Below are 19,229 nucleotides of genomic sequence, written 5' to 3' on the forward strand. Positions count from 1 at the left end.
AGCACACCAAGACACAACTTACTCCACCGTCATTCAGCCGGAAGTCCACCTCCTTCTGTTCATTTAAGCTCTCTTCATCTCCTTTCAGCTTTCTTCTGTTCATTTCAGCTACCTTCCTTGTTTTTTGCTTATTTTAGTTGGGGGGGATTCTGCTAACTTTTTTCTGACTTATGTGCTTTTTTCCTAATAATTTCAGATTTACGCTCCTTTCAGATGTCTTTGCTTAACTTTTCAGCTACCTTTTCTTTTCTTTGCTTATTTGAACTATTTTAGCACTTTCAACAACTTTTTTGTTAATAGCTATTTTAGCTTTTTAGGCTACTTTTTGTGACTTTTAGTTTTATTTGTAATCTATCCAGCCTCTGCCTATTTGATCCTTTTCTACACATTTCTGCTGTTTTTCTGCTGCTTTCAGCAAATTTAAGCTGTTCAAATGAACAATTCAGCAATAAAACCTTTTGTCTGGTTTTAGCTTCTTTTACAGCTTTCAGCTAAGATCATTCAACAACATGCTATCTGTAGTTTATTTGTCAAATTGATTTTATTTAACATACATTGTGGGCAGCAGAGAATGTCATTGCTTCTGGAAACATTGTTCCTTATGTTAACGTGCATTCAGTACTTAAAAAGGGTCGTCACTCTTTGTAGTTCTGAATTCTTGTCCAAAGTGCATTGTTCCTTTTTATAGTGTATACTTTTCATAAACCTGCTGGTCCTCAGCATCAGTGTCACCAACTGTCAGGTACAGATGATCCATAAAACCTACATGACCCACAGACTATGGGTTAAAATAGGAAATCATGGCTCTGCACGACTTCTGATTGGGTCAAATGCAGGAGTGGGGGCTGAGAATACCAGCACTTCCTCCCACTTGGAACACAATTAGAGGTGAATTAAAGGCTGAAGTCCATGGGTTAGACATGTTGTAAGAATGTCCCCATGATACCTCTATAGAGAGGCTTGCAAACCAGTGAAGACCCAGGACGAACTGGAGAGACTACGTCTCTCACCTGGTCTGGAAACATTTTTGAGTCCTCCCAGATGAGTGGGAAAAAAAGAACGAAAATTAAAGAAAAGCTCTGCAGAGAGTGGTGAAGGCTGCACAGAAGTCTGTTGGAGTCAGTCTCCCCACCATCACAGACATCTACACCTCCAGATGCAGGAAGAGGGCCACCTGCATCATGGAGGAACCCACTCACCCAGCACACACACTTTTTGCCCCTCTCCCCTCAGGAAGGAGGTTAATGAGCATTAAGTGTAGAACCACTAGACTGAGGAACAGCTTCTACCCTGAGACTGTTAAATAGAGCTGTCATTTCTAACCCGAACCTGAAACTCGACCCAGACTGATCCAGATTAGGGCAGGTTTCAAGCTTTGATGCGTTTTTACGAATCATACATTACAAATAAAACTAAGAATGCTCAATGTAAAATTGTGTTAATCTACTTGTAGAGAAGGAGTTTATATGTTGAGAGGATGAAGAAAGAAAGAACAGTGCAGCAGGTAATTAGACTGTGGAAGAGATCGCTGGCGCATTGTGCAATAATTGCACGTGGGCTCAGGCTTCTGTGGTTTTATGAATCATACAGCACAAAGAAAACTAACTGCACAATATAAAATTGTCTTAATGTACTTGTTGGGGAGGAGGCAGGTCGGGCCGACCAGCCAGTTTAAAGAAATTTTAAAAAGTCCCATTAAGCACAGATGGACAACTGTCACCGGTCATGCGCGTAAGCTGACTCGCCGGTAAAAATGGACTTGCGATCTGTCCAGGGTGTACCCCACCTTTCGCACAGTGACTGCTGGACATGGGCGCCAGCGCCCCCCGCTACCCAAAAAGGAAGAAACGGGTAAAGATAATGGATGGATGGATGAATCAGCTGATCGTCGGTTGCGTGTGTCTCCGAGCCTGCTCTCATCTGCGGTGAAGGAAGTAGCACAAACTACAACAGCCGAAGCGAGCAGCGCGTTCATTTAAAATAGCCTTGTTCTATATTTCAGATAATGGATGGATGGATCAATCAGCTGATCACCGGCTGCTCGCGGCTCCGCAATTGCTGTCATCTGCTGTGAAGGAAGTAGCAGCATCTACAAGCTGAAGCGAGCAGCGCATTCACTTAAAATAGCCTTGTGCTATATTTTTCCCAAAAATTTTGCTCTAAAATATTTTTGTTCATTTGTGTAATAGCCTATCTTTACGGTTGATTTTTTAGGCTCTTCGTTTTGTATGTTAATATCCATTTGGTGACTTGTTAATAAAAATAAATCATATCTTCCTTTCATTACGTTTTTAAAACTATCATGTCAAACTGAAAAGCTTAATTAAAAAAAGTTTATATATTTTTTTTTCAGGCTCGGCCCTCTAATTACCAGTAATCCATTGGGTCCGGGTAGGGCTCGGGAAAAAAAAGGGTTTGGTCCGGTTCAGGCCTAATTTATTAGGCCCAAAAACAACTCTACTGTTAGACTCATGAATATCTAACCAGGATTATCACTGTAAGGAAAATAAATCACATCATCATGTTGCTGATTTATTTCATGCTGCTGTTCATTCGTACTCATCTGCTCACACAGGCTCATGTTCGTGCTGCTGTTCAGTGTATTGTTTTTGTACTACTAGTGCTTAGCGTATTTTTAGTTAACGTTTTTCTTAGTTTATATCTTAGATCTTATTACTGTTTTTTTTTTTTTTTACATTTTATACTGTTGTTGGATGTAACTGGGACCGTGTGTACACAATTTTGTTCCACCTCATGTACCACATGTGATGTGAATGACAACAAAGAACCTTGAATCTTGAAGGACCTCTGTAGGATCTTAGCGGGGACTTCAGTCTCATATGAAGGACAACGTGGGCTTCTCATCAGAGAATGAGAGGTCAGAGCATGTTGTCGTACGTGGGGGTCTTTGGTTGACTCTGGTTGAAGCAGCAGCAGTGAACCCATTATGTGGGTCAATGTGCACCAGTATGGTTTGGTGCCCGCAACACCGTGTGGGTCACACCAGCTTGGTGTGAAGTAGCCATAGAGGTCTGTCATCTGTCTCACTGAGAGGACACACAAAGTCTTCTCTGGCCTGTCTAGGTCTCCCTCCTAAACACAGCTTCACCATGAATGAGTGGAATGCGATAAATGGATAGATGTATAAACAAATAGATGAATGGATGATATTTATTTTAAAAATATCCTTTATTGATTGATTGACAATTAATTGGGAGGAGTTCACAAGTTTGTCATTTGAACTGTGAGCCACTAGACGTTCTTACACTCTACAGCCTGGACCTTCAGAATCAAAATCAGAATAAGCTTTATTATCATTGTACCGGAATACAGTGAAATTATGTTCATACAGTCATCTGAAAGATGGACGGAGTACACGTTGCTGCTGCTGAGAAGTGCGGCCCCTATTCTTTATCAGAATACTTTTAGATAGAAAAATGGAAGAACCATGAGGATAGATAGATATTACAAAAAACTTCACTATTGCTTTTTTATTCCAGTCACCTCCCCATCATGACTCACTCCATCCATCCATCCATCCATCCATATTCTTACTATTGACTCAGGTCTCGGAGGCAGCAGCTTGAGCAAGGAGAGCCAGCATCTCTTTCTGCTGACACCTCTTCAAGGATTCAAGGTTAATTTGCATTGCATGTGGTACATGAGATGGAACAAAATTGTGTACACAGGGTCCCAGTTACATCCAACAAAGGTTTAAAATATAAAAGAAAAACAGTAATAAAATCTAAGATATGAACTAAGAAAAACGTTAATTAAAGCTGCAAGCAGCATTGGAGGCCATCGCAGCAAAGCGCCACTCCGGCATTTCGGCAACCGTGGGAGCTCTAGCTAGTCCACCAAGTGGCCATTGCGAATGATGTCGTGCCAATCCCGCACGCATTCACCACGGGGCGCATTTCCTGAATCTTCGACATCGCCTTCTGTCCATGTCGTTACTTATCCAGCTGCAGGTCTTACAAGTATAGTCTAAATCTGACCTTCCAGACAGGAGTTGTGGTGACTTCCTGGTTTGTAGTGAATTTTTGACAAGCACTTCCTTTATGCTTTTCAACATGTCATGTGTGGTAATCAACAGTTAGTGAACAAAGTTTCAGTGTAATATCTTACACAGTGCGAAGCTGGAAGTGTCATCCAATAATCAACAGTTTTTTCTCTGAGTAGGTGGGGCTTAAGTGATGTCATGAATCAACAATACCAATGTGTGTACAAGTGCTCACTGGTAAAGCACAAAAACTCAGGTTCAGATTGGATGATGTATCACTGAGATATAACTGTTGGAATAATGTAGGGGGTGCACTTGAGTCAAAAGTTAAACAACAATACCAGTGTGTGTAGAAGTGCTCACTAATGATGTACCAAAAATATGGCCTAGATCGGATGATATTTCACTGAGATAAAACTCTTGGAATAATCTAGGGGGCGCACTTGAGTCATATGTTAAACCACAATATCAATGTGTCTAGACGTGGTCACTGATTATGCACAAAAATTCTGGTTCAGATTGGATGATATATCACTGAGATATCAAAAGAGAAAAGATTATCACTGGATCTCAAAAAGATTACAAGATGGCACCCATGGAGTAGGAGGTGTTGACTGATGCTCCCGCCGATCTCTAGCTAACTTTGCCAACTTTACAAACTGACTCCAACTGTATATGTACAGGTCCTTCTCAAAAAATTAGCATATTGTGATAAAGGTCATTATTTTCCATAATGTAATGATAAAAATGAAACTTTCATATATTTCAGATTCATTGCACACCAACTGAAATATTTCAGGTCTTTAATTGTTTAAATACTGATGATTATGGCATACAGCTCATGAAAACCCAAAATGCCCGTCCCAAAAAATTAGCATATTTCATCCCACCAATGAAAGACAAGTGTTTTTAATACAAAAAACGCCAACCTTCAAATAATCATGTTCAGTTATGCACTCAATACTTGGTCGGGAATCCTTTTGCATGAATGACTGCTTCAATGCGGCGTGGCATGGAGGCAATCAGCCTGTGGCACTGCTGAGGTGTTATGGAGGCCCAGGATGCTTCGATAGCGGCCTTAAGCTCATCCAGAGTGTTGGGTCTTGTGTCTCTCAACTTTCTCTTCACAATATCCCACAGGTTCTCTATGGGGTTCAGGTCAGGAGAGTTGGCAGGCCAATTGAGCACAGTAATACCATGGTCAGTAAACCATTTACCAGTGGTTTTGGCACTGTGAGCAGGTGCCAGGTCGTGCTGAAAAATGAAATCTTCATCTCCATAAAGCTTTTCAGCAGATGGAAGCATGAAGTGCTTCAAAATCTCCTGATAGCTAGCTGCATTGACCCTGCGCTTGATAAAACACAGTGGACCAACACCAGCAGATGACATGACACCCCCCAGTGACTGTGGGAACTTGACACTGGACCTCAAACAATGTGAATTCTGTGTCTCCTCTCTTCCTCCAGACTCTGGGACCTTAACTTCCAAAGGAAATGCAAAATTTACTGTAATCAGAGAACATAACTTTGGACCACTCAGCAGCAGTCCCAGGTGAGATGCTTCTGACGCAGTCTCTTGTTCAAGAGTGGCTTGACCTGGGGAATGCAGCACCTGTAGCCCATTTCCTGCACACGCCTGTGCACGGTGGCTCTGGATGTTTCTACTCCAGACTCAGTCCACTGCTTCCGCAGGTCCCCCAAGGGCTGGAATCGGCCCTTCTCCACAATCCTCCTCAGTGTCCGGTCACCTCTTCTCGTTGTGCAGCGTTTTCTGCCACACTTTTCCCTTCCCACAGACTTCCCACTGAGGTGCCTTGATACAGCACTCTGGGAACAGCCTATTGGTTCAGCAATTTCTTTCTGTGTCTTACCCTCTTGCTTGACGGTGTCAATGATGGCCTGCTGGACAGCAGTCAGGTCAGCAGTCTTACCCATGATTGCTGTTTTGAGTAATGAATGAGGCTGGGAGTTTTTAAAAGCCTCAGGAATCTTTTGCAGGTGTTTAGAGTTACGTCGTTGATTCAGATGGTTAGGTTAATAGCTTGTTTAGAGAACCTTTTCATGATATGCTAATTTTTTGAGACAGGCATTTTGGGTTTTCATGAGCTGTATGCCATAATCATCAGTATTAAAACAATTAAAGACCTGAAATATTTCAGTTGGTGTGCAATGAATCTGAAATATATGAAAGTTTAATTTTTATCATTACATTATGGAAAATAATGACCTTTATCACAATATGCTAATTTTTTTAGAAGGACCTGTAGATAATACATATATGGATATATAAATATATACAGAACAGGTGGAAGAATTAAGTCTGCGCGCTCTGAACCGTGGAAGCTGAGCCACGAGTTTAGCTAACGTTTGGCTAACGAGCTGGTCAGAGAGCTGCTTCGGCTAGTGAGGCCTGCGGAGACCCGGTCCGCCGCTGTTTGGACCTGCGAGCCGCTGAAACCGAGTGGTCTGTGGCGGAGACCCGGTCCGCCGCTGTTGGACCTGCGAGCCGCTGAATCAAGCTGTTTACAGAGGAGACCCGGTCCGCCTCTGTTGGACCTGCGAGCCGCTGAACCGAGCTGTTTACGGAGGAGACCCGGTCTGCCGCCGATTGGACCTGCGAGCCGCTGAATCCGAGGAAGCTAAACTACAGCTGTGGGATCTGGGAGCTGTTGTAACCGGGACCTGGTCTGTCACCGTTGGGGCTGCGAACTTCTGGACCGAGTGAATCGTGGGACCGCGTGGGACCTGGAGGTTGTTGCCGCTAGGCCTCGGCTAACAACATAAGCTAACAACATAAGCTAACAACATAAGCTAACAACATAAGCTAACAACATAAGCCTGTGAACCTCTTGGCTGGATCCTGTGCTTCTGAGAGTTGAGACCAATAATCCAGAAGTATCGTGAGTAATGCCGAGCAAACACAGAGATAAGAGACAAGTGTCGGAAAATAATTCAGAAGATATGGAGGAAGTTAAAAAATCTTTGAACTTTTTGAGTGCTGAACTAACTAAATTATCAGCTAAATGTGAATTACTGACAGGACTGTTTGAAGAAGTGAGACAATTGAAAGAACTGATGACTAATAAAGACAGGAAATAGCTGAACTGGAACAAAAAGTAGAAGACTTGGAACAATACACAAAAATCGACAACTTGGTGATCACTGGACTGGAAGTTAGGAACCGAACTTATGCTGGTACTAACACAACAGAAGATGCACCACAGGAAGAACTACAGACTCTGGAGGAGCAAGTAGTGAATTTTTTACAAAACAAAGACATTGACATCGAACATGAGGACATTTCAATCTGTCACACCCTGCCCAACAAATCAGATAAAGCCAAAGCATCCGTAGTCATCAAGTTCATTAGCAGAAAATCAAGAAACAAGGTAATAATGCAAGCAAAAAACTGAAGGGAACAAATGTTTACATAAACGAACATCTAACTAAAAAAAATGGAAATATTGCACGTGAAGCAAGGTGGTTGAAAAAACAGAAAAAAATAGCATCAACTTGGACAAGAAATGGAAACATTTGATCAAAATACAGGAAGGATCTCAGGCTAAAATAATAAAAGACCTGAAGGATCTGGAAAGACTAAAATGAGCTCAGGAGATGATCGATGATAAATCATTGACATAACTTCACAAACAAGAAATTAACAAAATATAAAACAAACAAATCACTTTATAATGTAGCTGTTTTTGTTTTTAATACAATTTTCAAATCATATGTTTTTTATGATTGTCTACTTTTGTACTAATAAATATCTCCTGGAGGTTAAACTATATCTTGGCTGCAAGTATCAAGCTGAGAAATCCTTCGTTTTTTACAACTGATAGTAGTTGGTCATGAATCATGACGAAGTTTAGCAACTTCTCGGTAAACATTTGAGCTCCGTGGTTTCAGCAATGTTTTCTTCTTGTTCAATCCGAAGGAGGCAGCCTGATTTGGGGCAGCCGCGCTCAAGTCTGTCCCTGCTCAGAGACGGGCAGACTGAGTGGGGCAGATTGGACGCGGCTGGCCGGGGTCGAGTCATCTGTTGTGGGTTAAGCAAAGAGCAGTGCCCCGCTGAAGCCACGGAGCTTGAATGTCCATCATACAACTAACTTTACCGCGGTTTAATGTGGCGCTATGGCTCTGCAGACATTGCACGTTGCTGTCTTGTTTTGTGGTGTTTAGTGTAAAATACTTCTACACAGCGGACATGTTTAGATGAAAAGTTTGTTACCTGTTAGCCACAGTGCTGCTAACTCAGTCCTCACGTTGTAGCTGGCTGCAAACTATGAACTGGATTTCCTGAATGTGAGGAGGGTCTTATTACTCTGGGTTCATGAGACACACCGCCGTTCAGGAAATCCATTCCGTAGTTTGAAGCCAACTTGCATCATGGATCGGAAATATCGGCAGGTGGATAGGAAAAATCCGATACGTAAATTATGTTGGTATCGGAGACCGATACCGATACTGGATCGGCCCTATCCCTAGTTTTAATGCCTCGTGGCCATCAGGCTGGCATGGTGGTGGATTGTTAACAGTCTTTAAACCAAACTTTGCCTGTAAACAGTTGACCATCCCAGTTTCCCACTCCAGCTTTGAGTTGAACATCTATGAACTCGGTCATTCTCCTCCAGTTCTGTGTGCACTGGTCTACCGCCCCCTTTGATCCAAGGATTTCATAAGTGAATTCTCTGATTTTTTTTGGCTGATATCACACCAAAATACGATCATGGTTTAATCATTGGGGACTCTAATATTCATATGTGTTGTCAGGAGAAGCCCTTAGTGAAGGACTTTCTAGATTTATTGGACTCTTAGTTTATCCCAGCAGGTAAACTGTCCCACCCAAGAACACGGTCACACGTTGGACCTCATTTTAACACGCGATATCTCTGTTTGTAATTTGGAAATTGGCGACCATGTTTTTTCAGATCACATGCCTGTGTTGTTTGACTTCATCCCCCCCTTGTCCTACTGCTATGCTGTGCGCTCCTGCATGTACCACACGCACCATTAACTGTTTCACTGCTGCTCGTTTTACTGAAGCTTTTAACTCTGAAAGGATCGAATAGCTCTCGTTGTCTCTTACCACTGAGGAGCTAACCTTTCAGTTCAGCTCTGTCTGTTTAAATGTTCTGGACCGTGTTGCTCCCGTTAAAACCAGAAAAACAAAACTTAGATCAGAACCTTGGTTTAGTGACATCACTCAAGCCATTAGACAGCAGTGTAGGAGAGCAGAGTGCAGATGGAGGAAAGACAGGCTGCAGGTTTCTTGTCGGATGTTATGGGAGAGTTGACGTCATTATCAGAAAGCAGTTAAAGCTGCTAAATCTAAATTCTTCTCTTATATATTTGTCACACAACCCCCGAGTTATTTTTCCACCCTGAACGCAGTTCTACACCTCAGTGAACCTTCACCTCTGGAATCCTCAACTGAACTTTGTGAAAATTTCCTCCATTTCCTTTTAGAAAAGTTGCGAACACCTGGGCACTCATTTCTCTACCAGCTCATGATCCGTCCATCCCATCTCAATGTGCAGCTAAATTTGACCACTTTGAGTGCAGCACGAAGGCGTCTGGTTCCCCCTTTGATGTGGTACCCACTTGACTACTAGGAGATTTTTCCTACTCTGGATTCTTCTATTCTCGCTATTGTGAATAGCAGTTTATTCTCAGGTGTGGTGCCAAAAACTTTTAAACATGCTGCTGTCCAGCCTCTCCTGAAAAAACCTAACCTTGACCCCTTAGTTGTGTCCAACTTCTGGCCTGTCTCCAGACTCCCATTCACCTCTAAACTACTGGAAAAAATAGTTGGGTTTCAGTTGAAATGTTTCTTCACGCTATCCTATAGTTATTCCAATCTGGCTTCAAATCTCTCCACAGCACTGAAACTGCTCTACTGAAGTTTTTTTAACAACATTTTCCTAGCAACTGATGCAGGTGATTCTGTACTGCTTGTCCTATTGAACCTTACAACTGCTTTTGACATCATTGACCATGGGATCCTCATTTCTAGGCTGGAGCAGTGGGTGGGCATCACAGGGTCAGCCCTCAAATGGTTTAGGTTCTACCTCACTGACAGAACCTTTTGTGTCATTATCAAAGATTTCAGTTCAGCATCGGCAGCGCTTCAATGGGGGGTACCGCAGGGGTCCATCCTCGGTCCTTTCTCTTTTCTTTATACCTGCTGCCACTAGGTTTTATTTTCTGCAAACACAACATACTCTCATTTATATGCCGATGACTGTCAAATTTACTTCCCCCTGAGGCACAAAGGCACATGCTCTATTCAACCTCTTCTTGACTGCCTGGCTGACATCCAGGACTGGATGGCTTTAAACTTCTTAAGTTTCAATGAGAAGAAGTCTGAAGTCGTTGTTTCATCCCAATAGCATGTTCATGAACCACTGCATTGACCTTTTCTTTCTAGCTCCTTTAGAGAAACAAAGAGTCACTAATCTGGGAGTGATAATGGACCCTTCCTTGAAACTTAACAGTCACGTAAACATGATTGTTGAATCCTGTTTTTTTCAGCTGAGGCGGCTGTCTAAGATGAAGCCCATACTGTCCAAAAAGAATCTTGAGACAGTGATCCATGCGTTCATAACATCCAGGCTCGATTACTGCAATGTGCTTCTGTTTGGAATCAGTCAGTCTTCCAATGCATGTCTACAACTGGTCCAAAATGCAGCAGCCCAATTTTTAACTGGTGCAGGCCATAGAGAGCACATTACACCAGTTTTAGCCTCCATGCCCTGGCTACCCATTCACCTTCGGATCCAGTTCAAAATACTCATGTATGTTTTTAAATCACTGAACAGTTCTGCCCCATCTTATCTCACTGATCTTTTGCAGCCATATGTCCCACCGTGCTCTTTGAGGTCAGCAGACCAGATGCTTTTTTCAGTTCCAGGAACCCGTCATAAACTCAGGTTGTTTTTACACCTGATAATCCGATAGACTCGGTTCGGTTGGGGACCAATATTCATAACATTTTGTTTACATTTGAGCTGGTGCGTTTGCATTCACACTGCACTGTGCAGTCGAGCCAACCTGTTCAAACCAACCGTTCCCCCACTCGCCTGTGGTGGCGCTGCACCAAGAACTACTGAAAAAAACAACACAAAAACCTCTGAAGACACTTCTTCTTTTTCTTCTTCTTCTGGAAATAAAAACAAAAATGGAGTGGCATCAAGTTTTAGCAGTTTTAGGAGTTATACTTTGTCATTTTTCAAAAATGGACTCAGCATGAGCAGAAGATGAGGCAGAAGACCATGGAGAATGTTGTTTTTCACACAAGGCAGCTGACGGCTCCAGATAAGGTCAGAGAAATGCGTGTTTGTTTGCCCTGCGCTGTAGTACACTTCTTGCTTGTGGAGCAGGGCTCGGTCTGCTTACATTCACACTATACTCAAACTGCGCTGGAGTTCTCTTCTACCGGACCGAGACCTAGGTTTTAGCCCGGGCCAGAGTTCGCCTTTTTGTTCCGTGAAAGAGTTTGATAGCGCGTTCACACCTCCCCAAACGAACCGGACTTCCTAGGAAAACGAGTTTGAGTTCGATTAAAGCGGCCTAAACGGGGCTAGTGTGAATGCACCCTCAGAGGTGACAGGGCTTTCTCTGTTGCAGGTCCAAGACTGTGGAATGATTTGCCACTGTGTGCCAGGCAGGCTCTCACACTCAGTCTTTAAGTCTTGCTTGAAACCCCACTTTTATTCCCTTGCCTTTGACACAATGTGATTTGTTTTGATCCTGTCTGTATTCTACAGTGTTGCCTATTTAGTTATTATCTGCTGCTATTTGTATCTATATTTTTATTTTATGTCTTCCTGTCCGCTGTGCTTGTTCGTTTCTATTGTACAGCACTTTGGTTGGCCTTGTTGCTGTTTTAAGTGCTCTACAGATGAATTGGTATGGTATGGTATGGTATGTTGATGGTTGTTTTGATGTTATCTAGTTCAGCCATCAGGAGTGTTTGAACCCAAGTGTAGGAGGATAATAGGAGGTTCGAAGTAAAGGTTTAAACATTTTTTTTTATAAACTAAATCAAAATGCTGACGGGGCAGCTTACTTACAGAGTGAACAGGTAACAGGATGGAAGGCAGAACACAACACCATAAGGACAATTCCGAGACAAAGACAGGACGCAGAGGAACTGAATATATACACATACTGATTAGAACAAATAACAGACACCTGCAGTGATTAATGTAGTGAACTCGGCCTCCGACCAAAACCTGCCTCTGAAGACCTTCATGGGACAGGAACTGTTATTTCATTGATTTGAATCCAGAAATACAAATTAGCTCATCCAGAGACTGTCTAATTGTATCCTAAAGTAATCAATTGAAAGAACACTCTTCTTTTTATATTATCATTACTATTTTACAATATCTTGATAATCAAAAGTGTGTTTAGTTCATATCATTTCTAAAGTTGAAATGAACTACTCATTTTAAATCAACTGTGAAACAGTATTAAGGATTTTTTTTACACCTCGTTAAAATTAGAAATCAAGTTAAATGTCTATTTACAAAGTAATTATGCATTTTGATCTTCTGTCTGAATGAGAAGTAGTGATGTCGGTCAAAAGTCAGAGACAGTCAGAAAGAAGTTTTTAGAACAGGCTGTATTGTTTTTAAACTTAGCAGACGGTAAAAAGAGAAACACTGGCACCTGCTTGCTCTCACTTCTTCAAAACATTTCTCCTGTCTGTACTAAAAGTTCCTAAAACATTCCTGCTGTTCTCTTGACTTGTAGTCACCCTCTGACATCACTAGAACCACCCCCTGTTGGTTGTTTCAACCAATCAGGAAGTCCTGAGGTGACCGGAAGTAAGAACTCTTTAAAAGTCCATACTTCCTGGAACTACTCAGTCTCTGGTGAAGTCTTCAGGTCTTCTCGGTCTTCTCAAGTCTTCTCGAGAGTTCTCAGTCTCCTGAGTCTCCTGAGTCTTTGATGGATTCTCCCATATCTGAGTGGAAACTCTGCCGGACTGACAGCTTGCTGTGTATCCACCCGGGAGATGAGCGTGTTTGTTGAACGGAGTAAACGACACGACTCCTGACGATGGCCAGCCGCTCTTACCGAAGACGCTGGAAGGTAGCGTTTAAATGGACCCGACATCGGAGCTGATTAATTTCTGCAAAGGTAACGAGTCGTGACGCGCCAAGTGTACCGGAGGTTTTGAGCTGGTGTTGACGGGAGCGTGCCATTCTGCTGTCCGAACAGACACCCCCCTTTTACCCATCTTTTCTCTTCATTCCTTCCTTTAAAACTCTTCTATTTTGCCAGTAATCTAAATGCTTTCAGAAATGTCTTGTCTTATTAAGTAAAACGTGCCAAGTTTTATTAATAAGAACCAGATCAGCTAATCACGTGTACATATTTTGATGTTAAATTTTGATTCTGTTAAATAAATGACCGCATTTATTCTGATGGGTCAACGGAAATTAACGTCTCATGTCACTGATTTAAACACAATCCTCACAGTACCTTGTCACATGGCCTTAATTTAACTCGAAAAAGAGAGAACCCATTATATTTAAATACTTAGTAATGAAAGGTGCAGCTAAGCTGGCCCTGACACCACTACATTAACATTAGACACAGGTCAGTCAAGGGCTGAACACAAGGAGGGAAAATTTTGTGAGCTGAATGGGAAACATGAGGAAACAGACAGTGACAGGAAAAAAAACAGAAACCCTACAGTATACCCCCACCCCCCCTCAAGGGATGGCTCCTGACATCCGAAGGACAAGATACATCCAACTTGGGAGGGAGCTAGACAAAACAGGATGGAGCAGGACAAGTAAGCACAGGACCAAAAGAATCAAAAACCGACAGGCAAAAAACCTGGAGAACTCTAAAGACACAACACAAAACCCAGGACCCCAACCCAGAGTCAAAATGGACAGTCAGGAGACCATCCAAGGCAGGTCTGATGTTCAGACAGGCAGTCCGGTGACTGTCCCCAACAAGGCAGGAGATCAGGGGGGCGGCCTAGAAACTATCCATCCCCAAGCCAGGGTCCCAACGGGCAGCCAGATGACCATTCATCTGTGGGCAGCAGGGGCGTTCTCCTGGCCGCAGGCAGATAAGGGCCTCCAGAGCCGAACCAGGGATGTGGACCTCCTCGGGCGAACCAGGGACCAGAGCCGCAGCTGAAGAACCAGGATCCAGAGCTGCAGCAGGAGGGCCAGAGACCAGAGCCACAGCAGGAGGGCCAGGAATGGGGGTCAGGGCTGTATCAGGAAAGGATGGAGTCTGGGCTGCAGCAGATGGTGCAGTCGAGACTACAGCAGGTGATAGAGTCAGGGCTGCAGCAGGAGAGTCCAGAACCTCTGCAGAGGCGGGGACCAGAAGCTCTGCAGGAGTGGAATCCTCAGGCGAGCAGGAGTGAGGAGCGTCCGCCTGGACCTCTTCGCAGCTGTGCGGAAGAGAGGAGTCCGCCTGGACCTCCTCACGGCTGGGTGGATCCGGATACATCACCACCAGTGAAGCCTTCCACCGCTCCAGCTCCTCCAGCAAGGGGAAGCTGGGTTGCTCCTCCGGAAAGTGGGGGCACAGGTATCTCTTTCCCAGTGAACTCCCCCCTCGCTCTTCCAGTGAGCGATAGCCGGGCTGCTCCTCTGGCGTATACGGGTGCCTTCCCCCAGAGAAATTTCCGCCGTTCCTCCGGTGACAGAGGCCTGAGCTTTTCCCTTGCTTGCAAAGTTCTCCCCTTCTTGCGAAGGGGAGGACCAGCGATTCGCCCCCCTCTCGCCAACGATTGTTCAGGACAGCCAGGAGGAGGTGGGCAGTGGGGTGCAGCAGCGAGATAATTAGATGAGGGGGAGAGGGATGGTGAGGCTGAGGATCCAGGTTTAATGGCCAAGCAGGTCGTCCAAAACAGAGTCTTCCTTCTCTCCTCCTTCTCTCTGTCACGTTGGGCAGTTTTATTCACCTCACGGGCCAAAAACTCAAACAAAGTTGTCATCTTCCTGCTGGGTTCAAATTTGGTCTCGGGATTCTATCAGGTTCAGCAATCAGGAGTGTTTGAACCCAAGTGCAGGAGGATAATGGGAGGCTCGACATAAAGGTTTAAACAAATTTATGATAAACAAAATCAAAACGCTGATGGGGCAGCGTACTTACAGAAGGTAACAGGACTGAAGGCAGAACACAACACCATAAGGACAATCCCGAGACAAGACAAGATGCAGAGGAACTGAATATATACACAGACTGATTGGAACAAACAACAGACACCTGCAGTGATTAACATTAGACACAGGTGAGAGAAGGACTGAACACACGGAGGGAAAATGAGAGCTGAATTGGAAGCATGAGGAAACAGTCAGAGACAGGACAAAACCCAGAAACTCTACAGATGTGGGTCATGACCAGTTTTTCATTGAGGTTTGGGCTGAAGTTCAGGTCCCATCCAGTGTGGGGGTGGTCTGAGTAGTTCGGAAAAATTATCCTAAAACACATTTCTCCACATTTCTGTAGCATTTGCTGCTCCCAAACCATGCAGTCCTGCCTCTTAAGTTCTGATCCTTTCTTCTTTCCCAGATCCACCTACTCCCTGTTCGCCCCTGAGGGCATGCTGGCCAACGTCTTGGGGATCCTGTTGGTGCTCTATGGGGGGGTGCTTTGTTACCTGATGACCAGGGAAGAATACAGACGCCCACCAAACCCAGAGGAGGAGACGTTGTCTGTCCATTTCAAAACCCTGACTGAGGGGGGGTCACCAGGTTTCCCCTGAACCCATCTTGATCCAGTTTCCTGCAGATCCAGCAGTCTGATTCTGGCTCGTAGAAATATTTTCTGAGAATGTTTGTCTGTAAGTGTTTGGTTTTGTGAGCATGGAGCTGTATAATTAAAAAATAATCCTTAAAGAATGTCACCCGCCGCCATGCCAGAGGTTCACACTGAAACCGTTTGATGTTGAACAGGAGACACGTCGCTGTTTGGTCAAATCCAACTCTTCTATGAGCATTTTGTCTCCAGATCCCAGATGTTCAAACAACACTGCTTTTAATCTTCTGATTGAACATTTATATTTAACAATGTCCATCCTTCAAAACAGCTTTGTAAACAAAAAAACAACAAAATATACATATAAACAAAAACAGCCCTACTGCAAACACATTCAGACTTTTGGTCAAACTGAGGCCCCGTTTACACGATGTGAAACGTTCAGCTGTTAACTCCCCACGGAGGTGTGAAGTGTGAAGTTGCACATGTGCACTACAGGTGGCTGCAGTCCAAAGTTTTTCTGCATTAACAACAGTTAGAAAGTTCGTAGAGAAACTGTGACAAGGACTGCCACATCACGGGTATTTTAAATAGTTGATTTGACAGTACTTTGTGTTGGGGTTCACTCTCAGCTACCAACCCACCAAATATCTCAAAATATCACTAAAATTTATAGATTTATAGTGTTTTTCCTTTTTAGCTTAGACAGCCATCTTGAATTTTTGATTTGCTATTAGAGTCTATTAGGGATTGTTCTCAGCTACCAATACACCAAATCTCAGCTGAATAGCTCTAAAAACAGATGAGTTATAGCCATTTGGAATTAGGGTCGGCAGCCATCTTGTATTTTTAGATTTGAATTCAGAATGTGTTGTGCATTGCTGTCAGGTACCACCACACTAAATTTTATCTAAAAATCTTTTAAGATAACTGTTATCGTATTTTTCCCTTTTAGCTAAGGTGGCAATCTTGGATTTTTAATTTGCATCAGGAATGTATAACAACTTTCTCTCATCTACAACCATATCAAATTTCAGCTCAGTATCTCAAAGAAAGACTGAGTTTTGGTCAATTTTCAGTTTTCTGAGGTAGCTGTGGCAGACATCTTGAACCAAAATGGCTTCAAAAGTTAATCAGTATTTTTTCAGAGACCTCTTCACTCTCGGTCATGTGACCTCACTGTGGCAGTTAGAAGCTGTTCAGAGTTCTGTCAGTGTTTTCAATGAGAAAAATAGTGTCTTTGTTTACAAATTACATCGCCATGGTAACTCCAAATGCAAAAAAAAAAAAAGTAATAGCACGCATCACGGTGCCGAGCCGGTCATTTTGATATAATATTTGTGGGGGTACACGTTGTCGTTTGGGCCGCATTAAAGTTGATGGACAAGCAAGACCCTTTCGGGTGGATAATAACAGGGGCTGCCTTCAGGCAGTCCCCAATAAATGTCAGAGAGCAGAGTGTTTGTGAGCTGCTCACCCTTTTTCAGCATGTAGGAGCAAAACTAATAAAATCCAGTTACAAAAATATATTAGTGTATTAACCAATTTGAAAGTAACTGTGTGATGAGGGTTGCCAGGTAAATGTAAAATGTCTTATTTACCCCTCCTTTTCTGTGCACATGTTAAATAAACACGACACACCTCATCTTAGAATATCTTTACTCAGCTCATATGACAGTTTAGGTGAAAATACTATAATTTTAAAGCCAAAGTACTGCAGTTCATAATTTCTTATCTGGCAACACGACTGACATGGAAACTACATCGTTTTTGTATAAACCTGCTCATTTTTTGTTTATAAATATTGAAAAGCCACTAACGTTTCCAGAGGTTGTTCTCGTGTAAACGGGGTCTAAAACGAGTTGTTAGCTCAGTGGAAACAAACACTTCCTGTAATGTGCACCTGCACAGGTGTGAGTGGAGGTTCAGGTTGCGTTGCTGCAGCGTTAGATGGAAAGTCCCGTCGTTTGAACCCTTCATCAGCCTATCACAAAGTTCTGCTTCAGCTCTTTAAAAGACTTTGTTACGTTTCAGCTTCATTTAGATGAAACTTGGCAACATGTTCACAAAATCAAAAAGATAAAAAGGATGCTTCATCGTGATGATGTCCCTAAAGGGACATTCTGGCTATTTGAATAGGATTGGTGTAGATAGCTCTTTGAATTACCTCAGTTTGGTGACTGATGATTTAATGGCTGGTATGAAGGCAGCAAAGATCAAAGAGGATGACGGGGGCACGTTGTCTCTTCTGACCATGATTATCCTGGTCCTCCAGGACCTGTTCTTCTGCTCCAACACAACAAACCCAGGGACTAAATCAGGTGGTTCAGTTCTGGTTTCTGTACCAGAGTTATAAAATTCTAAGGAGCAAAGCTGTGGTATTTTTCCATATGATGGAGCTGCAGCACCTTTGGGACCATAATTTCTACAACTTTGTTTGGTTTCTTTTTAAAATGTGTCAAATTTAAACAAACAAACAAAAAAAAAAACTTCTGGTACACCCTTGAGCTCTTCCTGTCATGCACTCGTAAAGGCAGTGGAAGTGTCTGAGTCTGTGGTTCTTTGGACCTGGTGTTCTGTTTGAGCCCAGGACTGATCCACTTTGGTCTAAGCCGCATTCTGACTAGATGTTGGCTCATGACTTCTTTTAGGATTTGTTCTATAAAGTTTGTCCATCATATGTTGTTTAGTCTCATCTACAGTTTAACAAACTTGTTTTTAATCTGTTTAATAGTTTTATTTTGAAGTTTGATTTAAAAAAAGGAAACATATCTGTGTAATGTATGGAAGCTATTTAGTGCCAAACATAAAGAATGTCTGATGAAGGCCATTTTGTAATTATGTTGATTCTCAGATGAATCAAAACATTTAATTTCTCTGTTGTTCAGTGAGGTTGTGTAACAATGTGTGTCTGTGTCCAGTCAAAGGTGTTGGTCCAGTAAAAACCTGTCATGTTTGAAGCTCTAAAGATAATGACTTGATATTTTAAATGCATTTTAGGACTTGAACTTGTGTCTCAGTGTCAGTGCCTAACGGAGCTGTGCCATGCTTCTGCTGTTGATGTTATCACTTCCTGCATCTGAATGTTTGATAGATCCTTTGTCTTAACTGGGTTTAATAAAGTGTAAAGTGGCTTCAGTTTTTATTGACATTAGCAGCCGGGGGGCCTTTCTGGGTGGAGTTTGCATGTTCTCTCCGTGCATGCGTGGGTTTTCTCCGGGTGCTCCAGTTTCCTCCCACAGACCAAAAATGTGCATGTTACACTGATTGGTAACTCTAAATTGTCGCTAGGTGAGAGAATGGTTGTTTGTCTCGTTTGTCTCTGTGTCTCTGTGATGGACTGGAGACCTTTTCAGATGTCCCCCACCTCTTATACAGTAAGAGCTGGACATGGGCACCAGTGACCCCGTAACTTGAAAAGGAAGAAGTGGTTAAGATGATGGATGGATGGATGGATGGATGGATGGATGGATGGATGGATGGAT

At 43.0% G+C, this 19,229-nt stretch overlaps 1 protein-coding gene across 1 annotated transcript in view; it reads left to right on the forward strand.

Annotated features, from left to right (window-relative positions):
- The window catches only part of LOC119421940 (cytochrome b561), a 112,508-nt gene extending 96,575 nt beyond the window's left edge, over positions 1 to 15,933 (forward strand). Inside the window, exon 5 of the mRNA XM_037689302.1 lies at positions 15,559 to 15,933. Coding sequence (XP_037545230.1) covers positions 15,559 to 15,751 — 193 coding nt within the window. The 3' untranslated portion in view covers positions 15,752 to 15,933. The remainder of the gene's footprint in view (positions 1 to 15,558) is intronic.
- The last annotated feature ends 3,296 nt before the right edge of the window (positions 15,934 to 19,229 follow it).

The sequence above is a fragment of the Nematolebias whitei genome, chromosome 15, assembly GCF_014905685.2.
Source record: "Nematolebias whitei isolate Nwh7 chromosome 15, NemWhi1, whole genome shotgun sequence".
Taxonomy (NCBI): Eukaryota; Metazoa; Chordata; class Actinopteri; order Cyprinodontiformes; family Rivulidae; genus Nematolebias; species Nematolebias whitei.